Source organism: Podarcis liolepis, assembly GCF_965112155.1.
Source record: "Podarcis liolepis genome assembly, chromosome: 1".
NCBI classification, from domain to species: Eukaryota; Metazoa; Chordata; class Lepidosauria; order Squamata; family Lacertidae; genus Podarcis; species Podarcis liolepis.
Window position 1 is genome coordinate 47,406,173 of NC_139554.1, and position 22,293 is coordinate 47,428,465.

At 44.2% G+C, this 22,293-nt stretch overlaps 2 protein-coding genes across 3 annotated transcripts; one reads left to right on the forward strand and one right to left on the reverse strand.

Annotated features, from left to right (window-relative positions):
• Positions 1-644: 644 nt before the first annotated feature.
• Positions 645-9,782, forward strand: SLC10A1 (solute carrier family 10 member 1). Its single transcript, XM_083482247.1, has 6 exons — positions 645-810; positions 1,436-1,856; positions 4,897-5,107; positions 5,998-6,176; positions 7,691-7,887; positions 8,887-9,782. Exons 2-6 carry the CDS (start codon positions 1,441-1,443, stop codon positions 8,982-8,984), a joined length of 1,101 nt encoding a protein of 366 aa, XP_083338373.1. The 5' UTR covers positions 645-810; positions 1,436-1,440; the 3' UTR covers positions 8,985-9,782.
• Positions 9,783-13,529: 3,747 nt separating this feature from the next.
• On the reverse strand, positions 13,530-17,619 carry SRSF5 (serine and arginine rich splicing factor 5). 2 transcript variants are annotated; one of them, XM_083510029.1, is made up of 8 exons: positions 17,403-17,619; positions 16,604-16,751; positions 16,227-16,297; positions 16,022-16,120; positions 15,839-15,908; positions 14,619-14,692; positions 14,250-14,360; positions 13,530-14,156 (listed from the first exon to the last, which is right to left on the reverse strand). In XM_083510029.1, the coding sequence occupies exons 2-8, from the start codon at positions 16,727-16,729 to the stop codon at positions 13,907-13,909; spliced, it is 801 nt and encodes a 266-aa protein (XP_083366155.1). In that variant the 5' UTR covers positions 16,730-16,751; positions 17,403-17,619; the 3' UTR covers positions 13,530-13,906. The 2 variants fall into 2 exon arrangements, with proteins under 2 accessions (XP_083366155.1, XP_083366156.1); XM_083510030.1 differs by lacking the exons at positions 13,530-14,156; positions 14,250-14,360 and having other exon boundaries at positions 14,688-15,601.
• Positions 17,620-22,293: the final 4,674 nt, after the last annotated feature.

Consider the following 22,293-nt stretch of genomic DNA (forward strand, 5'->3'; position numbering starts at 1 on the left):
GAAGCGTCTGTAACCTGAAGCGTCTATAACCCAAGGTACCACTGTATATGAATGGGAACCAATTCTAAACCATACTCAAGCATGGTATGGACAAGCCCTGAGCCTATTAAAATCTGTGCACTCAAATTACCTCTCCCAGGCTCAACACCCATGTTGATAACTTTAGGTATTTAGCCATTGGAGTAATTCCCATTAAACCCGGTCAGATGACTTTGAATTAGCTGTGGGTTAGAGTGATGGAGCGGTTAGTCAGCAATTGACCTAATAACTGAATAGATAACCTTGTGGTCTACTAACAGACCTCAAAGTCTGGGAAGAAAATGCTCTAGTGCATTCCAGGCACTAGTTCACACTGCTTGCATCAGCTGTCTTGGTCTTGCCCCTAATTTGAGCAAGAGTTGTCCATCCTCCAAACTTCTTCTGACCCTCTGTGGATTCAGAATTGTTTGAAACCAGCGGGAATAGGGCAAGACAGGAAGAGAGAAAAGCTTACCACATTCCTTCCTCTTGCCAGCAGAGTCCCCGGAGCAATTTGGCTGGAAAATTGGCTTGCTGGAGTGATTCAATTCTAACAGAAAGAATTAATAATTTACCCGTGTGCTTAAAGACAGGAGCTGGGTAACTTCCTAATAAGAAAGGCACAGAAGTTCCAGAACAGAGGAAGAAAGCAGTGAAGGGAAAATCTTTATTTTCTCCCACATCCAGAATGGACTGAGGGGAGGAAGCATCAGATATCTAATCTCCAAAGGAATCAGTTGGGATTGGATTATATCTCCATGGTGAATCATTGACCTTCCTCTCTTTTCTATGGTAAGAAAGCAAAACAAACAAACCAAAATAGGATTAGACAGAAGAAGGATTCTCCCCGACTGAATGGTGCTTTTAAGCTTCACCACATAGTAGAACTTGGAGCAAAATGCAACTGCCCTGCAAAGTGGTGTATGGAATCATTAGTAAATTAATTTATTGTGGTGTGTGTTTTGTGTGTGCATTCCCATAATGTCTATTATTCTGTTGGGGATGTGTCAGTAAATAGCTTCACTACAGAAATGTTCAATAAGAAGGAATGTAAATGGACCAAGATCAGTTGACATAGAGCAGGCATTGGTTCAACAGAAGATAGTGGGTGCAAAACAAACTTCAACTATGCCTGTATCACTGAAATCCTTATCCATTCCTATGATTCAAAATAGGAACATTAGAGGGAGGGGGGAACAATGGTGGAGCCAGACTGAACCCTATAACCTGCGTTCAAAACTGGCGTAAAACAAGACAAATGAACAGCTAATGCTCAAGTATTTGTAGTGCATGTGTAGAGTCTTCTACATCCTCAACAAATGACAAGAGTGGTCTTGAGTGATCAGTAGGCTCAATGAGGATTATGGCTTCAATGTTTTAACATCACCTTCTTCAACACCTTTGTCAATCCCCATAGGGAGAATGATGACTAAGATTCCACCAGCTGACACTAGCAACACCTATGAAAACCTGGAACACTGGAGGCCAAGGCAACTGGCCAACACCTCTTTGGCTAATTTCACTTTTCCATTTGGGTTTGGTCAAAGGGCTGACTATGCCCTGAATGGCGTCATTATGGTTGCCATCTTTATTGTTATGGTATCTCTGGGTTGCACAATGGAGATCTCCAAGATCATGGGTTATCTCCGGAAACCCAAGGAAGTAGCTGTTGCTGTGGTGGCTCAGTATGGAATCATGCCTCTGACAGCATTTGCGCTGGGCAAACTCTTCCAACTGGAACCCATTGAGGCTCTGGCTGTACTCATCTGTGGCTGTTGCCCTGGTGGAAATCTTTCCAACATCCTCAGTCTGGCATCAAAAGGAGACATGAACCTCAGGTAAGCAGGATGTGTGCTAGTGCTTATGAAGGCAGAACTAGACAGTTAATGGCAAAGCCGCCTGGGACAGGGAGATAGTTACTGGGTTGAATACAAGGCTGGGATTTCCCCATTTGTCCAATAAATACATAGCCACATTCATCACTATTATGGAACAGCGAGAGGACAAAACGCAGGCATAGAGCACATGCCTCATATAATGTCCTGGATCCAATCCCTAGCATTTCCAGCTAAAAGGAAAGATAACAAGGAGGGATCCTGTCTAACCTCTCTTGGGAGGAAATTCCACAATCTGGGAACAGGCATAGAAAAAGCTCTCTCTCGTGTTACTACCAACCATGCCTCTGACATTGTGGGAGGAGCTTATCAGAGCTTGCAGGGCAGCAGCAGAAGGAGGAGCAAAAGAGTTTTCTTGTGTGTGTGTTTCTTTGTGGCTGATTAGCTGCTCTCCCTGCAGTTTGATCCATCTTTTAGATTTAGGGGAGCTAGTCTCAAACGTTTGTTGGGGGAGACCTAGGTTTTTTGGGGGGGAATTATTTGTCCTGTCTTCACGCTTTTTAAGATGGAGGACCACTGTAGCCACCCCCAACGACACGTTTTCAAGATGGAGGGTGAGGGAACAGCTGCAGTCGCCTGCGGTTCCTGCGCAATGTTTGCCATCTTGCCAAAGGTTGCAGGCAGCTTTACCTGCAGCAATTGTATGTTGATTGCCCTCTTAGAAGACAAAGTCCAGCAACTGGAGGAACGTGTAGCTACGCTCCAAAGAATTAGAGAGCTGGAGCTCTTCTTGGAAGCAACAGAGAACACCGTCTCCACCAAGGAGGAGACAGGGGACACCCCTGAGAAGGAGGCTAGTTCACCAACACAGGTGCCAGATATATGGAGAAACGTGACTCAAAGAAGTAGGAGGCCCAGGGTTCGCTCTGATTGTTTAGAAATACACAATCGCTTTGAAGTCCTCTACCCTAGCATGGAAGACGAAGAACAGACTCCATTTGAGGATCTCTCCCTCATTACAGTCAATCAGGTATATGAAGACGAGCAGCAAAGTCAGTCCTCAGGGAATGTGCAGGCGACCTTGGAACGGACAGCTCACAGAAGAACCCCGACCAAACCTAAGAGGAGGCGTGTAGTGGTGAAATCAACATCTTTATCAACGACTTGGATGATGGACTCAAGGGCATCCTGATCAAATTTGCAGATGACACCAAACTGGGAGGGGTGGCTAACACCCCAGAGGACAGGATCACACTTCAAAATGACCTTGACAGATTAGAGAACTGGGCCAAAACAAACAAAATGAACTTTAACAGGGAGAAATGTAAAGTATTGCACTTGGGCAAAAAAAATGAGAGGCACAAATACAAGATTAGTGACACCTGGCTTGAGAGCAGTACATGTGAAAAGGATCTAGGAGTCTTGGTTGACCACAAACTTGACATGAGCCAACAGTGTGACACGGCAGCTAAAAAAGCCAATGCAATTCTGGGCTGCATCAATAGGAGTATAGCATCTAGATCAAGGGAAGTAATAGTGCCACTGTATTCTGCTCTGGTCAGACCTCACCTGGAGTACTGTGTCCAGTTCTGGGCACCACAGTTCAAGAAGGACACTGACAAACTGGAACGTGTCCAGAGGAGGGCAACCAAAATGGTCAAAGGCCTGGAAACGATGCCTTATGAGGATCGGCTAAGGGAGCTGGGCATGTTTAGCCTGGAGAAGAGGAGGTTAAGGGGTGATATGATAGCCATGTTCAAATATATAAAAGGATGTCATATAGAGGAGGGAGAAAGGTTGTTTTCTGCTGCTCCAGAGAAGCGGACACGGAGCAATGGATCCAAACTACAAGAAAGAAGATTCCACCTAAACATTAGGAAGAACTTCCTGACAGTAAGAGCTGTTTGACAGTGGAATTTGCTGCCAAGGAGTGTGGTGGAGTCTCCTACTTTGGAGGTCTTTAAGCAGAGGCTTGACAACCATATGTCAGGAGTGCTCTGATGGTGTTTCCTGCTTGGCAGGGGGTTGGACTCGATGGCCCTTGTGGTCTATTCCAACTCTATGATTCTATGATTGATGGGACACAGAGAAGGTGTTCAGCCAAGGACCTTAGCACCCAGGCAGGTGTGTAAAGGGAGAGAGGATCTTTCAGATAACCTAGGCCCAAGCCATATAGAGATTTATAGATCATAACCAGCACTTTGAATTGTGTCCGGAAACAGACTAGTAGCCAGTAAAGTTGTTTCAACAGGGGGGTGACATGTTCCCATTAACCAGCCTGCCATCAGTCTGGCCATAGCAGTCTGGACAACTGAAGCTTCCAAACATTTTTTCAAAGGCAGCCCCATCTGGGGTGCATTACAGTAGTCCAACTGGGATGTAACTAAAGCATGCATCACTGCGTGGCGAGATCTGACATCTCACAGAACAGGCATAGTTGGTGCATGAGTCGTAACTATACAAACGTATTCCTGGCCACCAACAAAACCTGGGCATCCAAAGTCAGGGCAGAATCCAGGAGTACATTCAAACTGCAAGCCCAAATCTTCAAGGGGACTGTAAACCAAACACAGGTTGAAGCCCTGTTCCCTGATCCGCCTTCCAACTGACCAGGAGTGCCTCTCTCTTGTCTGGATTAAACCTCAAGTTGTTCAGATGGCCTTCAGATCCTAATGTCATTAATTTTGCAGTTAAAATGGTGCCTTTCTCTAAGGCTTCGTGTGAATAACAACATTCCCTTATCTTGCTCCTCCTTCCAAAAGCTTTACAAAGCAGGAAAATGTAATTCCTAATTTATATGTGAACTTTGAGAGCTTGTGTCTTTATCATCATTGCTGCAAAGTTCAAGAGTCACCTGGGATTGTATGCTAAATGCCTCATGTCCGGACAGGTCTGGATTCAGGATGTGTGGGGTGCATGGGCAAGAGAGCAGAGTCTATACGTTAAAGGGTCAAAAAAGGGTCATGTGAGACATTCAGAAAAGGAAATATGTCTCCAAATTCAGAATACCTCCTTCACATAGGTTGCTCTTCTTCTGTCTCAGCATTGTGATGACAACCTGCTCAACACTCTTAGCACTTGCTCTGATGCCTCTTCTGCTGTACCTCTACGCTAAGGGATTGTACCAGGGTACTCTACAGGACAAAGTGCCTTACAAAGGAATTGTTGTCGCCCTGGTCATGACACTTATCCCCTGTGCCATTGGGATCTTCTTGAATGAAAAGAAGCCTCAGTGTGCTCGCCGCTTTGTTAAAGTAAGTGGGGATTGCAGTACTATTTGGATCTCACTTTGCATATCTATGTAAATGCTGCAGGGAAGTCCTTTATCTTTCATTATTTCTTCTGCCCTGCACATGGAAAGGGTTTTTTTAAAAATACCAAATAAGAAATTGTGCACTGCAATTCTTTTTTTCTTTGTATTACCTGCTGCCTCAGTGCAAAGTTCAGCCCACAGTACTAGATGTGAAAGGTAAGCAGTGCTTGATTTTGAATTTCCTTGCTTTGTTTAACTTGCCCTATCCTCATGCATTGAGCTTATTCATTTTTTTCTGCTGTTGAAATATTTTTTTGTGTTTGAAGTCTCTGTTGCCAGGGACAAAATGTCCAAATAATGCATGTATCAAAATGATATGTATTATCCTGCTTTGAAATGCAGGTCACTTTTTTACTATTTACTGAGCATTAACACTCAGTAAATTTATTTGCAAGGGGGTTGAACAATGTCAAACAATAGATGTCCCACACTTTCCAGTGCATTTTACTATTACTTTTGTTACAGCAAAAAATCAGTGGGGGTGGAGGAGGAAACCCTATTTGTGTGTTCCATTCCCACCCACCCCATATGCACATTTTTTTCCTAACTCAAATGTCCAACCCTGTAGCTGCCAATGGCTGGGGTAGCTGTTCTGCAACTCTGGGAGAGTGGAATGAACCAGGGGCCAAAGTCAATTAGTCAAAGAGAGGAATGGGGGAATTGCCTCATCACTGTGCAAGACTGAATGAGTGAAGCAGCTTCCTCCCATAGTCTATGAGGTATGTGGCACAAGGGAACTGCAATACATAGATCGGTATTAATGTAACAGATGATGCCCAGTTTTGGATTAAATGCCGTGGTGTTTTGTTTTAACCTCTCTTCCTTTTTCAGGCAGGTATGATTGTTCTGCTTGGGCTATCTATCACAATAATTGTTCTGAGTGTGGTCATTTTCGGACGTAGTATCTTGATCATCTTCTCTCCACGCTTGCTGGGAACATCAGCTTTGATGCCTGTTATTGGCTTCTCCTTGGGCTATATCCTGTCTGCATTCTTCAGCTTCAGCGATCAGTATGTCCTCTTAACTAAACCCAATTCCTTTTGCCTAAAGACAGGTGCTGAACTGGGAATCAGTGAAAGTCACTCCACCTTGTGCCAGTAGAATTCCCTGCTTGATTGGAAGCCTGATTGATTGAAATACCACAGAGTTGTGTCTTGTTCCCTGTGCCTTTTAATATCTGCACCAGAACTGGTGAACATTTTTGGCCCTTTATCACCCTCTACCACTGCAGGTCCACTTAGACATGTGTGTGAGGCTGCCTGCCTGTCCATCATCTGATGTCATGATAGGTCATGCCCACCTGTCCAAGTTGACCTGTGGGAAGGGGAGAGGGATCTGTTTGCTGATGAGCGGAGGATTCAATCCTGATGGCTGCTGGGGTCTTCTTTGCCAGCACGTACCCCACAGGAAATGTCTGGTGAAGCAGCACCCAGCAGGATCAAACCTCGCCCATTAGCTGATGTCACCCAGTGACATCAACTGATTGACAGGTGCATGTGGCTTGGGGGAAATGGCCTCACAGTCCAATACAGGGCCTGTGCTGGATGAGGTTACATTCGTCTAAATGAGCAGGTGCACAACTTGGGGATGCTTCTGGAATTCCTGGAGACAGCTGTGGACAAGTGTTTTTTGCCAACCTAGACTGGTGTGCCAAATGTGGACACTTCTAGAACGTGGGAGACCTCAACACCACCAAACATACCTTGGCAATCTCCAGGCTTGGCTACCATATTGGGGAGGCCTTTGCAAACTCCTTAGAAACTCTGTTTAGTTCAAAATGAAGCACATCGGCTCCACAATTCAGTGGAGTCAATCTTTAAGTTTGAAACAGGATTTACCTTATAAATTGCTTTCCTCTGAATTAACTCCCAGCACATGAAGATCCTCAGAGAAGGCCCTGTTCCAAGAACTGTGTAAACAAATCAACCTTCTCAGGCGGTGTCCAGATCTAGCATCTTGTGGCTGAATCTGATGTTCATCAGCTAACCTTCTCTGAGGTTTCCTTCAGAACATGAGGACAGGCATCTTGCTTCCACTATTAAATGAATGCCTTACTTCTTATATCAACCAAACTCTACAGCAGATGACAAATTATGTATTGTGTGTCACACACACATACAGAGCTGATTAATAATAATAGTAGTAGTAATTTTATTATTTGTACCTGCCTATTTGACTGGGTTGCCCCAGTTGAGCAGCTTCCAACAAATATAAAAGCATAATAAAATGTCAAACATTAACAACTTCACTGTACAGGGAATTATATCCAGGGGCTGTTTTCTCCAACTTTAAAGCAGCATTGCTATTCTTTTATTGACCCTTTCCTTTCCACCCTTCTACTGCTGGCTAGCGAGTTCAAGGTCTGGAGTACTTATCCATAGTGCTAAAATAGGTGGGATAAAGTTGGTGATATGGGGAAACTGTGTGAGCAACTCTGAAAACTAATGATCATGTGTTAGGAGTGGTATGTACAGAACTATAGTCCCATGTAACAGTCACATACTGCTCTGTGTTTCCTGCACAGGTGCAGGCGGACAGTCTGCCTGGAGACCGGTTGCCAGAATGTACAGCTCTGTTCAACCATCCTCAAGATGGCCTTTGCATCTGAAGTCATTGGGCCATTCTTCATCTTCCCTTTTCTGTACCTGATTTTCCAGTTGGGAGAGGGACTTCTCCTGGTTGTGATCTTCAGGAGTTATGAAAAGATAAAAGAAACAAATGGTAAGTACAATCTTTTGGTGGGGGGCACCTGTTCCTTCCTTTAAAGATCAGCATTTATTCTATAGATTGCCAGGACAGATCAATTTAGTTAAGTTTGCCAGAGTCCAATCTGTGATTTCAGTAGTTGCCATTCTTCAGGGTTATCAGGAGGGTTGCCATATTTACAAAAGTAAAAAACCAAGGCACCCCGAAAGTTGCTGAAGATCCAGGACAAACAGCTGCCTTCCCGAAATTCTCCCTGGACGTCACTTCTGCCTTTGAAATCCCGGTAATTTCTGGGAAATCCTGGATGTATGGCAGCCCTAGTTATCAGTGATGTATTTTATTAAAGGATGCCTTTTTCAATAAAATCATCTACATCAATTGGATTATTCAATGCATGTAATCTCCTTGTTAATTTATATGATACAGCAATAGACCATACATTCAGTTTCCAATGGCATGGAACTTTGTAAAACTGAGAGCTGTTTGGTTTTTGAGACTCAACTTGTGTAAACTTCAGTTATGACTACATGCATAGGCATGTAGATATAGTTAAGCACATGGAAACTGCCTTTCCCAGTTGCACTTTTCCACATTGTTAATCTGCCTCTAGATTAGTTAACCAGCAAATGTGGAACAAAATGGCAACTTGATGATAAATTCTGGCAACAGGCAAAGACCCTTTTATTTTCAAAGGCCTTTTATATGTGAAATTGTATCCCAGGTTATTCATTTTATCTGTGGCTTTTAGATTTTATTGGTTTGATTGTATTATTGCATTTTTATCTGTTTTATTGGGGAAATGTTTATTTGAAGGGAGACAAGAATACTTAAAATTAATAATAATAAACCTAATCTGGATTTCATGGGGCAGACTTAACTGTGTTTGCCTCAGACATAGACAAAAGTAATATATTTACAGGTGTAATAGGAGTGGTTGTTTCCTAAAGCTCCCCCCCCCCCCAGACTGATATAAGTAACAGAGCATCTTCCCTCTTTTTTCGCCTTTCATTTTAGATTCAGCAAAAATGATCTACAGAAATGTGGACAACACTGAAGTGGAAACCAACAAATCCCTAGAGCCCCTAAGTAGAAGCAATAATCCAATGGAATGATGACACACACAAAAAGGGCAACTATACTGTCAGAACTCCAGGTTACTCCAGTGGCTGAGGTCTGCTGAACTCTGGCGACAGTCCTGCACAAAACATTATAGTGGAATCTACACACATATAAAAAATGCTGTGAAAATGCTTTTTAAAAAAACATTTTGAAAAATATATTGAATTTGCCATAGTTCACTGTCGCCATCTAGTGTGACATTTGTATATTGCACCTTACAACATACTTAAAACATTTTATCTGCAGCTGTGTAGCTGAGTCCTATGACTGTGAAGAGTGAGGAACGTTATTCAAGATTTACAGTTTTCTGAGACAAATCCTGAAGTGATTCAGCACTAATTATGTTACCTTCATTCCTGATTCAAATAAGAGTTGGTCCCATTAAGATCACCACATATGATCACCATGATCCAGGGCTAATTGTCGAACTCGCATCCAGTCATTCTTTCTTTATCACACACCTGTTTTCCAATATATCTCACAGTTTCACAAGATTACCAAACAGCTGTAATTTACCTGTTGAAATGTTCTTAATTTTACTAACAAATGGCTAATTATTGGGAATTTTTTTAAAAAAATGATTTTTCAATACTTCTACTACCTTGTAATAAAGCACACCACATTTATGGTCCTAAACGATCTTCCTATGCTACGTGGTAAAATTCCATAAATGATGGGTTCTAGTTTGTGGGTTCATATTATAGATACAGTGGTACCTCAGGTTACAGACACTTCAGGTTACAGACGCTTCAGGTTACAGACTCTGCTAACCTCAGGTTAAGAACTTTGCTTCAGGATGAGAACAGAAATTGTGCAGCGGTGGCGCGGCAGCAGCTGGAGGCCCTATTAGCTAAAGTTAATAGGTTAAGAACAGTTTCAGGTTAAGAATGGACCTCCAGAACGAATTAAGTTCTTAACCCGAGGTACCACTGTATAGGGTTGTATCCAGTGTTAGTCCTACTCAGAGTAGGCACATTGGGCTGGATTCAGCTAACAGGTCTTGCTAGTGGAAGCCAAGCAAGGACCTCCACTAGCGCAACAGGGCTTTCCCCCTTCTTCTCCTCCCATAAGGTAAAGGTAAAGCTGGCCATTAGGTCCAGTCATGGCCGACTCTGGGTTGCGGCGCTCATCTTGCTTTATTGGCCGAGGGAGCCGGCATACAGCTTCCGGGTCATGTGGCCAGCATGACTAAGCCGCTTCTGGCGAACCAGAGCAGCGCACGGAAACGCTGTTTACCTTCCCGCCAGAGCGGTACCTATTTATCTACTTGCACTTTGATGTGCTTTCAAACTGCTAGGTTGGCAGGAGCAGGGACTGAGCAACGGGAGCTCACCCCGTTGCAGGGATTCGAACCATCGACCTTCTGATCGGCAAGTCCTAGGCTCTGTGGTTTAACCCACAGCGCCACCCGCGTCCTCTCCTCCCATACCCCTCCCCCAATTGACTAAGCAAGGGCAGAGACAACCCACTGAACAGTGTGCAGCGGAGGTGGGGGGGGGAGTGGTTTTTTTGTCCAACCAGCTGAAATGTTTGCACCAATGGAACAATTGCCATAGCACTATGCTGAATACCTCCCATCGAAATTAATGGCCATGACAAACTTAGGTCCATTAATTTCAATGGGTCTACTCTGCATAGGGCTTGGTTATTTAAGCCTTATAGTTAATACCATTTGCATGATTCAGGGGATTGGATTGGCCTTCCCCATGACTAAGCCGGATTCTTGTGTCTTGAGCTAAAGCTTGCCAGGCGGAAATTCAACATTTCCACACCAACCAACCTCCACAGAGAACTGCACACCTGTTGAATGTCTGCCTGTCATGTCTCTGTTACAGGTACAAAAGCCATGCCCTGTGACTCAAAATAACCCTTGTTTTGGAGCCAAACTTTTTCCATGGAGGGAGATGTTTTCTTGCAACATGATCTGAGTTGCTCAACTTTTTTGAGTGGAAGACGCTCCCTGCTGAGAGAAGGAACACTGGCCTCGGGCTGATCGCCACTGTTGTGGGGTTGAAAACCAGGGGAGAACGAGGAAAACCAGGGGAGAACGAGGGTTTTTCTTTAATTGGAGAGGGGGCGAGGGCAGGATATAAACGCAATAAATTAGCAACCCTTCATCCTTATTGTACTAGACAGGCGCCCTGCCTTCCGTGCGGGATCCTCATCAATATAGGACCCCTTCGCTATGAATTTATATGTACTCAACACGTGCCTACAAGTTCCCTGTCACACAAACAAGGCTCGCTTAACAGAACAAAAAATAGGTTTCGCGGTGGGGTGGGAACCATACAGCATCCCCACCCCGTTACCCGCTGCGCGACAAAATGGCGGCTGACTTCCCTGGGAAACTGAGCAGCCACGGCAGCGGGCAGAGCGAGACTTTGAAACACGGACACCGTGAGGGAGATATATGGTTGCATAATTCGCGAGACCCACAAAACCAGGCAGTTTTGACGCCATTTTGTTTTGCTCCCCACCCGCGCTAGCCGAGTAAAGGGGGAAGCTGCCCATGGAGAAACGCAGCGCTTTGGTTATAAACGCAGCTGCTGGGCAGCAACTTGTGCCCCCCCCCCCGAAAAGGAAGACCTAAGCTGCGAATATTTCGCGTTAGCTTGTCGGCATTTGAGAAATATATATGCAGCAAATGCCTATTAGCTTCCGCATTGCAGACGGGGAGGGAAGAGGGGAGTCACCGAGAACTGCTCTGGCTGCGTCTTTATCCCTGCATTGCAGAAGTGGGGACGTAGAAGCAGCGGCTCCACAAATGTGAATCCCCGGTTCTTTATGCGGCTTAAGAGGCGGCACGGAGTGACTCCGCTGTATATGTATAGGACATGGGATCGTCGGCGGGTTGCTTAAGTCTGGAAATGCAGTTGACACAATGGCAAGTCCGGCTCCCGATTTCGGGCTCGCGAGCTGCCGCCTCGCCCAGTAGCAGCGAGGCCTGCGTCTCGGCGATAATGCGGCAGCGCACAAGGTGCTGCTGGAGAGGCCAGCAACGGACTCCTCCGCGCAAGGATTAACTAGCGCTTTAAAATACTGCCGCTTCCGATTTTGTACCTCGCCTCCCTTCCTAGCGAGAATTGTTCTGGATCTTCAGCTAAAAAAAAAACCTTACAAGACTGCAAGAAATCTATACCGGAATTGAATTGGCCTTCCATAATCAGCTCACCCATCACCACCCTGCACTCAGTTGGGCATGTTTGTCAAGCAGGCCACTCAACTATAAATTAAGTCAATTGAAAAGCACGCATTGACCCAGTCTCGTGGGCCTGGCAGACTGCAGCAGGAAACACATCCTCCTAGCTTCTTCTCTGAATGGCACAAAACAAAGTGCACAGGGGCAATTAGCATCAGCCTGCTTTTGAGATGGCCTACTACACCCCCCACCCCAAATAGGAAGAGAAACAGTTTAGTAAAGGTTCTTGAATTGGGGCCTACCATCTAATCCAGGCCTATGTAGTTTGCATGGCCCAGCTTCTGAATTTGCAGTCTCAAAATGCCTCAAGTAAATTCTATTTTTAAAATATAATTTTTATTTAATCTTCTAATTTACATCTAAACAAATTTATCTTGTGTACTTTCTCTTGTGAACTGCCTTGATAGTCCGAAGAGCAATTGTTCTGCACAACTGGAAGGGCTAATTTATTCTCATGGATGTGAATCCTCCCCAACTGCTCAAGCATGTTAAGCTACTGGTGGATTTCCAGATGCTAGACCCATTAGGTAAAGGGGCCTAATAGCTGGGCACAAAAAGCTGTTCAAAGGGTCATTAGGCGCACAGTGATTAAAATGTTTGTCTAGATATCACCATGTTTTGTGTAGTGATTAAAATCTGGTGTAGTATTTTAGAAGAAGCAATTCCATGAAAATGCAGTATTTTCCTCTAACTTTCCTGAACCTTTAAGGAACTCAAAATCATTTAAATGCTGCAGACAGGTTTTTTTTTTTTTAAAACAACCTGGTCAAGTTCAATATAAACCAGGCCACTGCTGCTGCTCCTACAGGGATGCATCAAGAGCCAGTGTCATCTCTGCTCTTGGCTTTTTTGCCATAGCAGAGGCTTGAAGATTAACTAAAATGGGTCGAATGTAGTGAGTGAAAACTAATGTCTACTTTGGAAAGGCAGATGCTGCAGCCAAATAAATAAATAAATAAAATTGGGGACGGGTTGCCTTTGGCAATGTAAAACTGGACTTTATTAAGTCAGGCAAGAAAGACAGATGAAAAAGCATACTATCTTATACTGTCAGTGCAGTTTTTCTGCAATGTAGGGATTTACCACCTATGTTCTAGTTCCAGCTCCCCTTGTACTCAACCCCCCCCCCTCAAATGGAGTGCCTAGTCATGCAGAGATTATGATTTGTTCTGAAAAGCTCGCCCTTAACATTCCCTGCTCTGTAGTTGTAAAGTATTGTGTATATATAAACCAACCTTATGCTAACTACTTTTTTCAAAGAAAACACACAACTTTAGTAGCATTTTATTTAATTAATAATGGAGACCAAGCCAATGCAGGAACACTAAGGAAGCATGGAAAATCTGAAATAAAGCTTTATTTACAGCTGGTGTAGAGCTCTACTGCCAATAAAACGTTTTCAACACCTGAAGTGTCATATACTGGAGTACACCGATAACTAAAAATGTTCAAAAGTAGGGTTCTCTTTAAATACAAAAAAAGTTTTCTTCAAAGAGCTCTAGCAATATACATAAAGCTATGCACTTCTGACTTAATGAAGTGAGCAGGAAAAGGATTATCAAAAAGACAATACAATTAATTCAGTAACTTGTGTGGTCCACATATACAAAGCTGTTAACCCTCCCACCCCCGTTCAGTTCCTCTTTCCCAGGAGTCACATACTTACCACAACTAATAGCAAGTATGATTTAAAAGTCCCCAAGGCAAACTATTTGTTCAGTTGCCACTGTCAACAGATCTTGACCTTGAGCGTGATCTCTGGCGATCCACAGAAGCTGGAGACTTTGATCTACTTGAGGAAGCACGTTTTTGGCTCTTTTCAGGGGCAGGAGACCTACTAACTGAGCGTGACTTGCTACGGCTCCTGCTCCTAGATCTGGTGTAAGACTTGCGGCTCCTGGAGCGAGAACGGCTACGAGACCTTGAGGAACTCCTACTACGAGACCTGGACCTGCTTCTGGACCTACTGTAATGGAATAAAATATTCATTTTAGGTTCTTCTCTGTGCAGAGATCTCAAACATGTCAATATGCAAACATTTATAAATTAAAATTCTTACCTGTGCCTTTTGCTGCCTTCAATTAGTTTTATTTTCCTTCCATTTATTTCTTTGCCAGAAAGCTTTTCAATAGCATTCTTTAAATCACTGTAAGAGGCAAATTCAACCACCCTAGTAGTTTAAAAGAGGACATACAAATTAGTGAATAAAATAAGCTTAAGAAAAAAAGCGCATTTTACTAGTCTTTTTACTATTTCTCCTAATAGAGACCTTTCTCCAACACTATACATCAACCTCTGCCAACCTGGTGTCCTCCAAATGTTTTGTGACTACATCTAGAGGACACCAGGCAGGAAAGGACAGTATACATTATTACAGTATAACTATAATTACTCCATACCTCAATCACTATTACTGCACGATACTTACCCTTCATTTAACTTGGGCCTATGTGCATCTGCAAAGGTTACTTCCCCAGCTTGTCTCATGAAGTCTTTGAGATCCTAACACAAGATCAAACACGTTAAGACAAAGCAGTAAACAATACTCATGAATAATATTTTAAAAAATACTACTGTAAGAAAAGGTGTTAAGAATTACAATGTGGCAGATGCCACAATTGTAGATAATACTACATTTGATAGAATACATCAGGGCACGAAATAAATGAAAACAGCAAATTGCTTTAAGCAAAATGCTCAACAACTTTTAACATTTAAGTTACTTGTTTATACAGTTTACTGAACAGAATGCATAACAGTTTATTTGCAGAAAAGCATTCTGAAATGTTTTATGATTAAACAGTACATTTACAAAAACACCAGTTATTTTGTGCCCCATATGTCATTAAAAATATAGTTTACTTTACCTTCATTAAAATTTCCCTAGGCTAGCCAAGCAGCAAACTGCATTAAGCGATCGAAGATACCGTCATGATATATGCCCGACTGGCTCTTCGCCAACCATGTGAAGAACACTACCCAGTCGAAGGAAGCCTTTAATCGCACAGCCCTCCCTATTAGCAGACTACTGGCGGATCCAGACATTCTCTAATCTTGTGAAGTTACACCAAGGACCACTTTACTGCGATCAGGATTCCAACGACCACCTAATGCGTATCTCTTTTCAACTCTCTCGGATCATCATCATCTTATTTTCGAAGCGTTACAGGAGGTACAGTTCTCAACTTAGGACTCAGAGCTCTTTAACTTTCGGGGATCGCTGCAACCCGGCACTTTAAGGAAGTGCATCGATTACGTCTAGACCAGCAAACACAGATCTAGAGGTGGCCAACTGATACACTGGAGGAGCTGACTGGATAAGTCAACCAGGCCCAACCAAGAGTGACCAAGACAGAACGATTAGGATAACCCACAGGCACTCCTCGTCATAAGGCCAACGACACAGATAGGCTGGCAAATAAAATGGATTTTTAAAGTGGTTAAAATGGATTTTGAAAACAAGGTAAAATTACATTAAAAACTCTACCATTAATCTACTTTTGAAAATGTATTTAAGCATTAAATATTAATAATTCTGATAATGTTTTAAAATTAAGATAAAAATTAGTTCTAATAAAAAACAATTTACATATTACATATTACATACCCATTAATTGAAGTCTAAGAGATAATCATGTTTCAACAAACCTGCCAGCTGACTCTGGATGATAAGTTTTCTACAATGAGACGATTCTCTGTCCTTACAGGTGGAGCATTTCTGGAAGAAGCAAAATGTTTAGTTCAGTAGCAACATCTAATAAAAAATGAATTAAGTGTCTGTCAGGTCCTCTAGACCACGTTTAGTTCTAGCTATGTATGTGTACATGATACCTTCTATCATTTCGTGGACGGCGGCTACTAAAACGGTCAGAGTATCGACCTCTGCCTCTTCCACCTCTAGAACGGGCCCTTGCATGTTCAATTGTAACCCTAGAAAGACAGACCAAACCACCAATTTATTTCATTGCTCAGGCGTTCATAATAACTCAGATCAGAAAACTACAGTACCTGGGGAAGACATGTTAAGATGATCTACCTTTCACTGCAGAGCTCTTTTCCATCCAATTCATAGACTGCATCATCAGCATCTCTTGGATCTTCAAACTCCTGTTAAAAATAGGATCTGCTGAGTTCTGGCTTTGTATTCAATTAATGTAACAAACCAGAATGACATTTTAAACACCAATAACGTATTATTATTTTTTTACACTTTTCCCCAAATCCTTAAGTCACATTTGACCTTTACATTAAACCAAACTATTTTTCTTCAGAAAACATTGCTTCTATTTCATTAAAAATACAATTGGATGCAGTATTTTTCCACTGGCACATCCTCCCCCCCCCCAAAAAAAAGGGGAGAGCCATTTATCCACTGAAATCCTAATTGTACATGAACGGCTTATTTCCACTTACGACAAATCCAAAGCCTCTTTTCAAGTCGATGTCTCTGATGCGTCCATATCCCTTGAAAAATCTTTCAACATCCTTCTCTCTGGCGGCTGGATTGAGCCGTCCGATGAATACACGACAACCACTCATGGTGTATCTAAAGATGAATCAGCTGTAGATAAAAAAAACCAATGCGTTAAGCAGGAAACCACGAACAGAGATGCCGAAGCAAGATGGCTGCCACAAAAATAGGTCAGCAGCTGCTGGCATCGCCCTCCCCTTTGGACTGTGCCGCAGTACCGGCTCCGCCTTTCGCTGCCGCAATCTGACATCAAGGCAGGCAGAGCGCCAAACAAGCCCCGCCTCCACGCCTGCTGCTCCAGTCGGAATTCGCGTCCAAGCACCGCCTTTCCCCAAAGCCAATCAGAGAACGACGCATCCGTTTCGCCTTTTATGACATAGCGCCACCAGCCCCGCGAGGCTTCGGCGCGACCGACCCGCGCATGCGCTCTACCGCAGGCCCGAGCTTTTCGCCAGACGCCATTTCTTCCACAAAATGGCGGCGGAAGCCCGCCGCACCCGCAGCCCTCGTTTAGACTTTTCAGCAGCGGCACCGCCTGCGCTCCCCGCGGCCTAACTAAATATGGACGCGCCCAGCCACCGTTCAAACGCAAACCCCATTTCCTTCTTCCTACACCTGCAAGAGGTAAAAAAAAAACGACGCTCCCCGTTGACCCGCTAATTGGATATTTCTTCCTCACGCTTCATCCCTTCCTCAGCCCCCCCCCCGCAGTCTCCAAACAGCTGCAAAAGCTGCACGAACCTGTATTTTTCTTATCGGTCGTTCTTGATCGAAGTAGGACAGATGCCAATCGACACTCGGCGATCAACTACCTCGAACCTTCCCCAACGGCGTCTAACTCCCGACTGGGTAGTTCGGTCGCTGACTGCGCCACAAAATGGAAGCTGGCACCACGTGACCGAGAAGGCACGTGACGCCCTTGTCGCTCAGGGATAGGTGGAAAGGGATGCAAAAATCTAGGTCAGCGGTGGAGTGGCGGGGGGAGGGCTTTCGGCTCGGCTGAGTCATGGGAAGAAAAGAGGATAAGCGGGTCAGGTTGGCCGGCGCGCGTGCGCAGTCGCGACGAAGCTCAATGGAGTTGGTGTTCCACACCGAGCTGAAAGGGAAGGGCTATTGGGAGATTATTGGGTTCTTTCCTGCAATACTAGGCGTCCTTTTGTAGCCTCCCTACTCCTGTCAGCTGTCGAGAGAATAAAATAGAATAGAATAGACAAGGGAGGGTAAATCAGTGCAAGTAACAGTAATGTTGCTAGTCTCCCCATTTCGCTAGTCTCCCCATTTCGAGTTAACTCATAAACCATCCCATGTGTACAATGCAGCATTTGCAGATTTCCTTAAATCCAGCGTGATTGTATGCTTGTTTATTAATAAGTCCTGGGACTTAACTCCCGTCTAAACGCTCATAGCATTGCAGGCTTTGCTTCCATAAAGCGATGTCGGATTTTTTTATTTTTTAAGAGCTTTCCTTTCGGAGGCAGCCTTTCATTTCCCACTTTTGCCCTATAATAATAACCACGAGCCAGCATGAAGTGATCTGGACGGCATTTTGAATTAAGGACTTCATGCTGCCACAGTCCCCCTCACCCCGACGTCCGCCTCCATAAAAATATCCGGTTACACAACGCGCAGCTTTCTAGTCCAGGCCCGACTTCTCCAGCACCTTCCCAGAATTCCAGTTTGCATGATGGTTAAATCTTGGAGTGGTTGCGGGGTGAAAAATCTGCAACGGATTTGAAATGCGTTTTGTTTTTGTTTTTATAAGGCATGCAACTTCGTTGTTGATTTTATGCTGCCCACCGCCATAATGTTGGTACAGAATTTTTTGCATGTTTATATAGTAATAAAGTTCGTTTACACAGGATTATTAATTAAACTGCTTGCTGTGATAGCGTTTAATTCCTTTCTTAGGATGTTAGTTCTCTATCGCAAGCGAAGTTGTGAAGCTTGATAAAAGCTTATGAAAAGGGATTATATTAAATTTACAAATCCCAGATCAAAAACATTAAATAAAATGTATACAAATAAATGCAACCTTAAATATGTCAGAAGTGTCCCCTCTTTTAGCAATCGCAGCCCACTTACCTTTCTCCCCTGTTTAGTATAGGCATGTTGGACCCTCAGTAATTATTATTTTCTACAGCATCATCTATGTACACACAATGTTTTACAGAGTGGCATAAAGGAACAAAGGACAGATCCCTATCTAAGGAGAGGCAAGAGCAATTTTGGCTACCGTATTTTTTGCACTCACTTTTTTCCTCCTAGAAAGTAAGGGGAAATGTCTGTGTGTGTTATGGAGGGAATGCCTACGGGTGGCTGGCATGCCTACGGATTTTCCTCCCCTAAAAACTACATGCGTGTTATGGTCGGGTGCGTGTTATAGAGCGAAAAATACGGTAATTTCCTGCTACCTCAAACTTATGCTTCCAATTGGAAGTGTGTTTACTTCATTAGACATATTCATTCAAATGTGTTTTTACATCAATTTTAAAGGCACAGAGTTTTGTCAAATATCACTATTTTAATGGTTAACTTTGAACTTATGCCTCGATGAGTTATTTTGAGTTACTGTAATGTGAGACAGGCAGCAGTGAAAGCAGAATAAGGGTAAGGCTTTGAGGAGAGGACAGTCCCTTTGCTCTGTATGCTTTAAAGATAAGAAGTGATACTACTGCAGGGAGGAGCTGTGTATGCTTAGAAAGGGCACGAGCAGGAGCTTATGCGAACTTTGGCACACACATGTGGAACTACTGGACTGTAAAATCCTGAAATAGTGCAAGTGGCGCCTGCTTTGCTGGCACTGCAATTGCCGCTCCTCACCCACGCATACACTTTCATCTCCAAAGTCAATGAGTGAAGGACCAACAATGCCAAACACAACACAAACCACAGGGCTCAGATGCACTTTGGATCACATAAGAGACTCCAGGAAAAAAATGGCTGATTTTGTTGCATCTGGTTTTCTATCAAGGGTATCATAGCTGTTTCACTCACTGTGGGGACAATCCAGCCAGTTAAGCCATCAGGGCTACAATTCTGTACCTGCAGTCACAAACACATGCTTAAATCTAAATTAATAGTGGGTGTAATAATAATTTTAAGGTCACACACACACACATATATATACAGTGGTGCCTCGCAAGACGAAACTAATTCGTTCCGCAAGTTTTTTCTTCTTGCGAGTTTTTCGTCTTGCGATGCACGGTTTCCCATAGGAATGCATTGAAAATCAATTAATGCATTCCTATGAAAACCGCCTTCAGACCAGGTCCGGGGACAGTCTGTCCCCCGACCTCTTCTGAAGGCTGGGGGGGGGGGACAAGGGCTTTTCTTCCCACCCCCAGCATTTTAAAAAACCCCGGGACAGCGGAGGACTTCCCCGCTGTCTGGGCGATCTTAAAATGCTGGCGGGCGGCATTTTAAAATCGCCCCGGGACAGCGGAGGACTTCTCCACTGTCCGGGGCGATTTAAAAGCCCCTGGGAAGGCAGGCAGGGGGGACAAAGACTTTTGCCCCCCACCAGCCTTCGGAAGAGGTCCTGGACCTCTTCTGAAGGCGGGCGGGGGGCGAAAGTCTTTGCCCCCCCCCGCCTGCCTTCAAAAGCCGCCCGGGAAGGCAGGCGGGGGGAGCAAAGACTTTCGCCCCCCGCCTGCCTTCAAAAGCCGTCCGCGATAGCGGGAAGCGCTTCCCTGCTATCCCGGACTGCTTTTAAAATGCTGGCGGTGGGGAGCAAAGCCTTTCGGCCCCCGCCGGCCTTCCTGGACCTCTTCTGAAGGCCGGAGGGGGGGAAAGGCTTTGCTCCCCACCACCAGCATTTAAAAGAGGTCCCCGGAGATTTCCCTATGGTCTTTCATCTTGCGAAGCAAGCCCATAGGGAAATTCGTCTTGCGAAGCGCCTCCAAAACAGAAAACCCTTTCGTCTTGCGGGTTTTCCGTCTTGCGAGGCATTCGTCTTGCGGGGTACCACTGTATATATATTAAATGTTCATAAATGTACCAAGCAAACACATACAAATATGTAAACCACATGTCTGAAACCCACAGAAAAGTCCTGAAACCATTTTCTCTCTCCCAAAATGTCCTCAGATATTTCTCTGCAAGGTCGAAGGAAATGGGAAATCTCCCATTGTCTCTTGCAAATGCTGTCATAAGGGCACATTTAAGATATGAATAGGGTGTGAGCCTGTGACCTGGATTCAGGAATTGAGTAACAAAAGAGTGGCCAGGATGCCCAGGTAATCCAATCAAGCAACCTAGCAGACAAGAGAAAAAAAAAAAAACAACTCAGATTTCTGTGGTAGTCCGCCCCTCCTGTGATGTAAGTATGATGTTTTTGTGGGTGGTCTGGAGTTTGAGGATGAGCAATTTAAAAAGCCTATATAAGGACTTCCGGAGGCGGCGCGAAACTGTAATGGCGGTCCTCTTCGTTCTCTGAAGAGGGGCTCCGCGGAAAAGGGTCGTTCGCTGCGGCATAGCGACGACCCATTAAGATAAACCACGGGTAGAGTGAGCCCGTGGCCGTGGGACTCGGCGGGCACCAGAAGCTGCCCTGAAAACACAGAAGGGACCCCGTAAGGAGACCCGGAGTGAAGGAGGGGTAGCGGTGCTGTGAGTTCATCGCTCTTTCCGCGGAAGTGAAGCCGCGCGGCTGTTGCAGATGAGCGCTGACCTTTCTTCCTAAAATCAACACTAAACTGCAAGCAACATACCCGTGAGTAAAGGGATTTAAATTTGGTAAAGAATTTGTTGGATTTGGCTGAAATCGGGAGATGAGAAAAGGGAAGTCCGTCTCCCGACATTGCTGACAAGATCAAAGCAAAGCCTTAAGAAGCGGAAGCGCTTGAAACGGGACTTTGGGAAGTTTTAACTTTCTTGCGCTACTAGATCTATTCTTTATTTTACGGAAGGAAGGAATGGATATTGACTAAATTAAGCTGTAAATGTGGACTTTCCTCCTATTTCCTGCCTCTTTTGGTTTGTACTTCTAAAGAGTCAGACGTCGGACTGCCGGGGAGAGAGGTTGCAATAACTGCAGAAACAGTTGCAAAAAACTTTTTTGGAGTGCAACTGATACATTTGAGCAGAAAAGACTGTATGAGACTTTGTTGCAAGCACCGTTGATGGAACTTTGCTGAACTTTAAGAGGTGCTTTGGGGAATTTTTTTGGCCGGTGAAGGGACTGTTGGATTATTGGATTTATTGAGCAGAAACAACTTGGAATTTTAATGGCGGAATACTTCCTTCTTTGTCTTTGAAACTTGGTGGCACTCCCCCTACAGGGCTTTCGGATTATAAAATCCTGGGAACTGATCTTTGTTTTGGCTTTCATTCTACTGATTGTTTATAACTGGTTCTGTCTTTCCCATGGAACAATAGACAATTTGACCTTGAACACTGACAGATGTGTAATGAGTGGTGCAGGGAGAACAAGAGCATCTAAAGCTAAGGAAACTAAAGAGGCCAAGGAAAAAGAAAAGGAAAAGGAAAGAAAACCAGGACAATTTGTACAAACAACACTGACACAAGGACGCCGATCGTCGGTTCCAGCTGTACTGGTGACACAGAGGGAGCAAGCTGAAATAACAGAAAAGTCCACTGAGGAAGATATGGCAGCAGGTGGGTCAGACACACT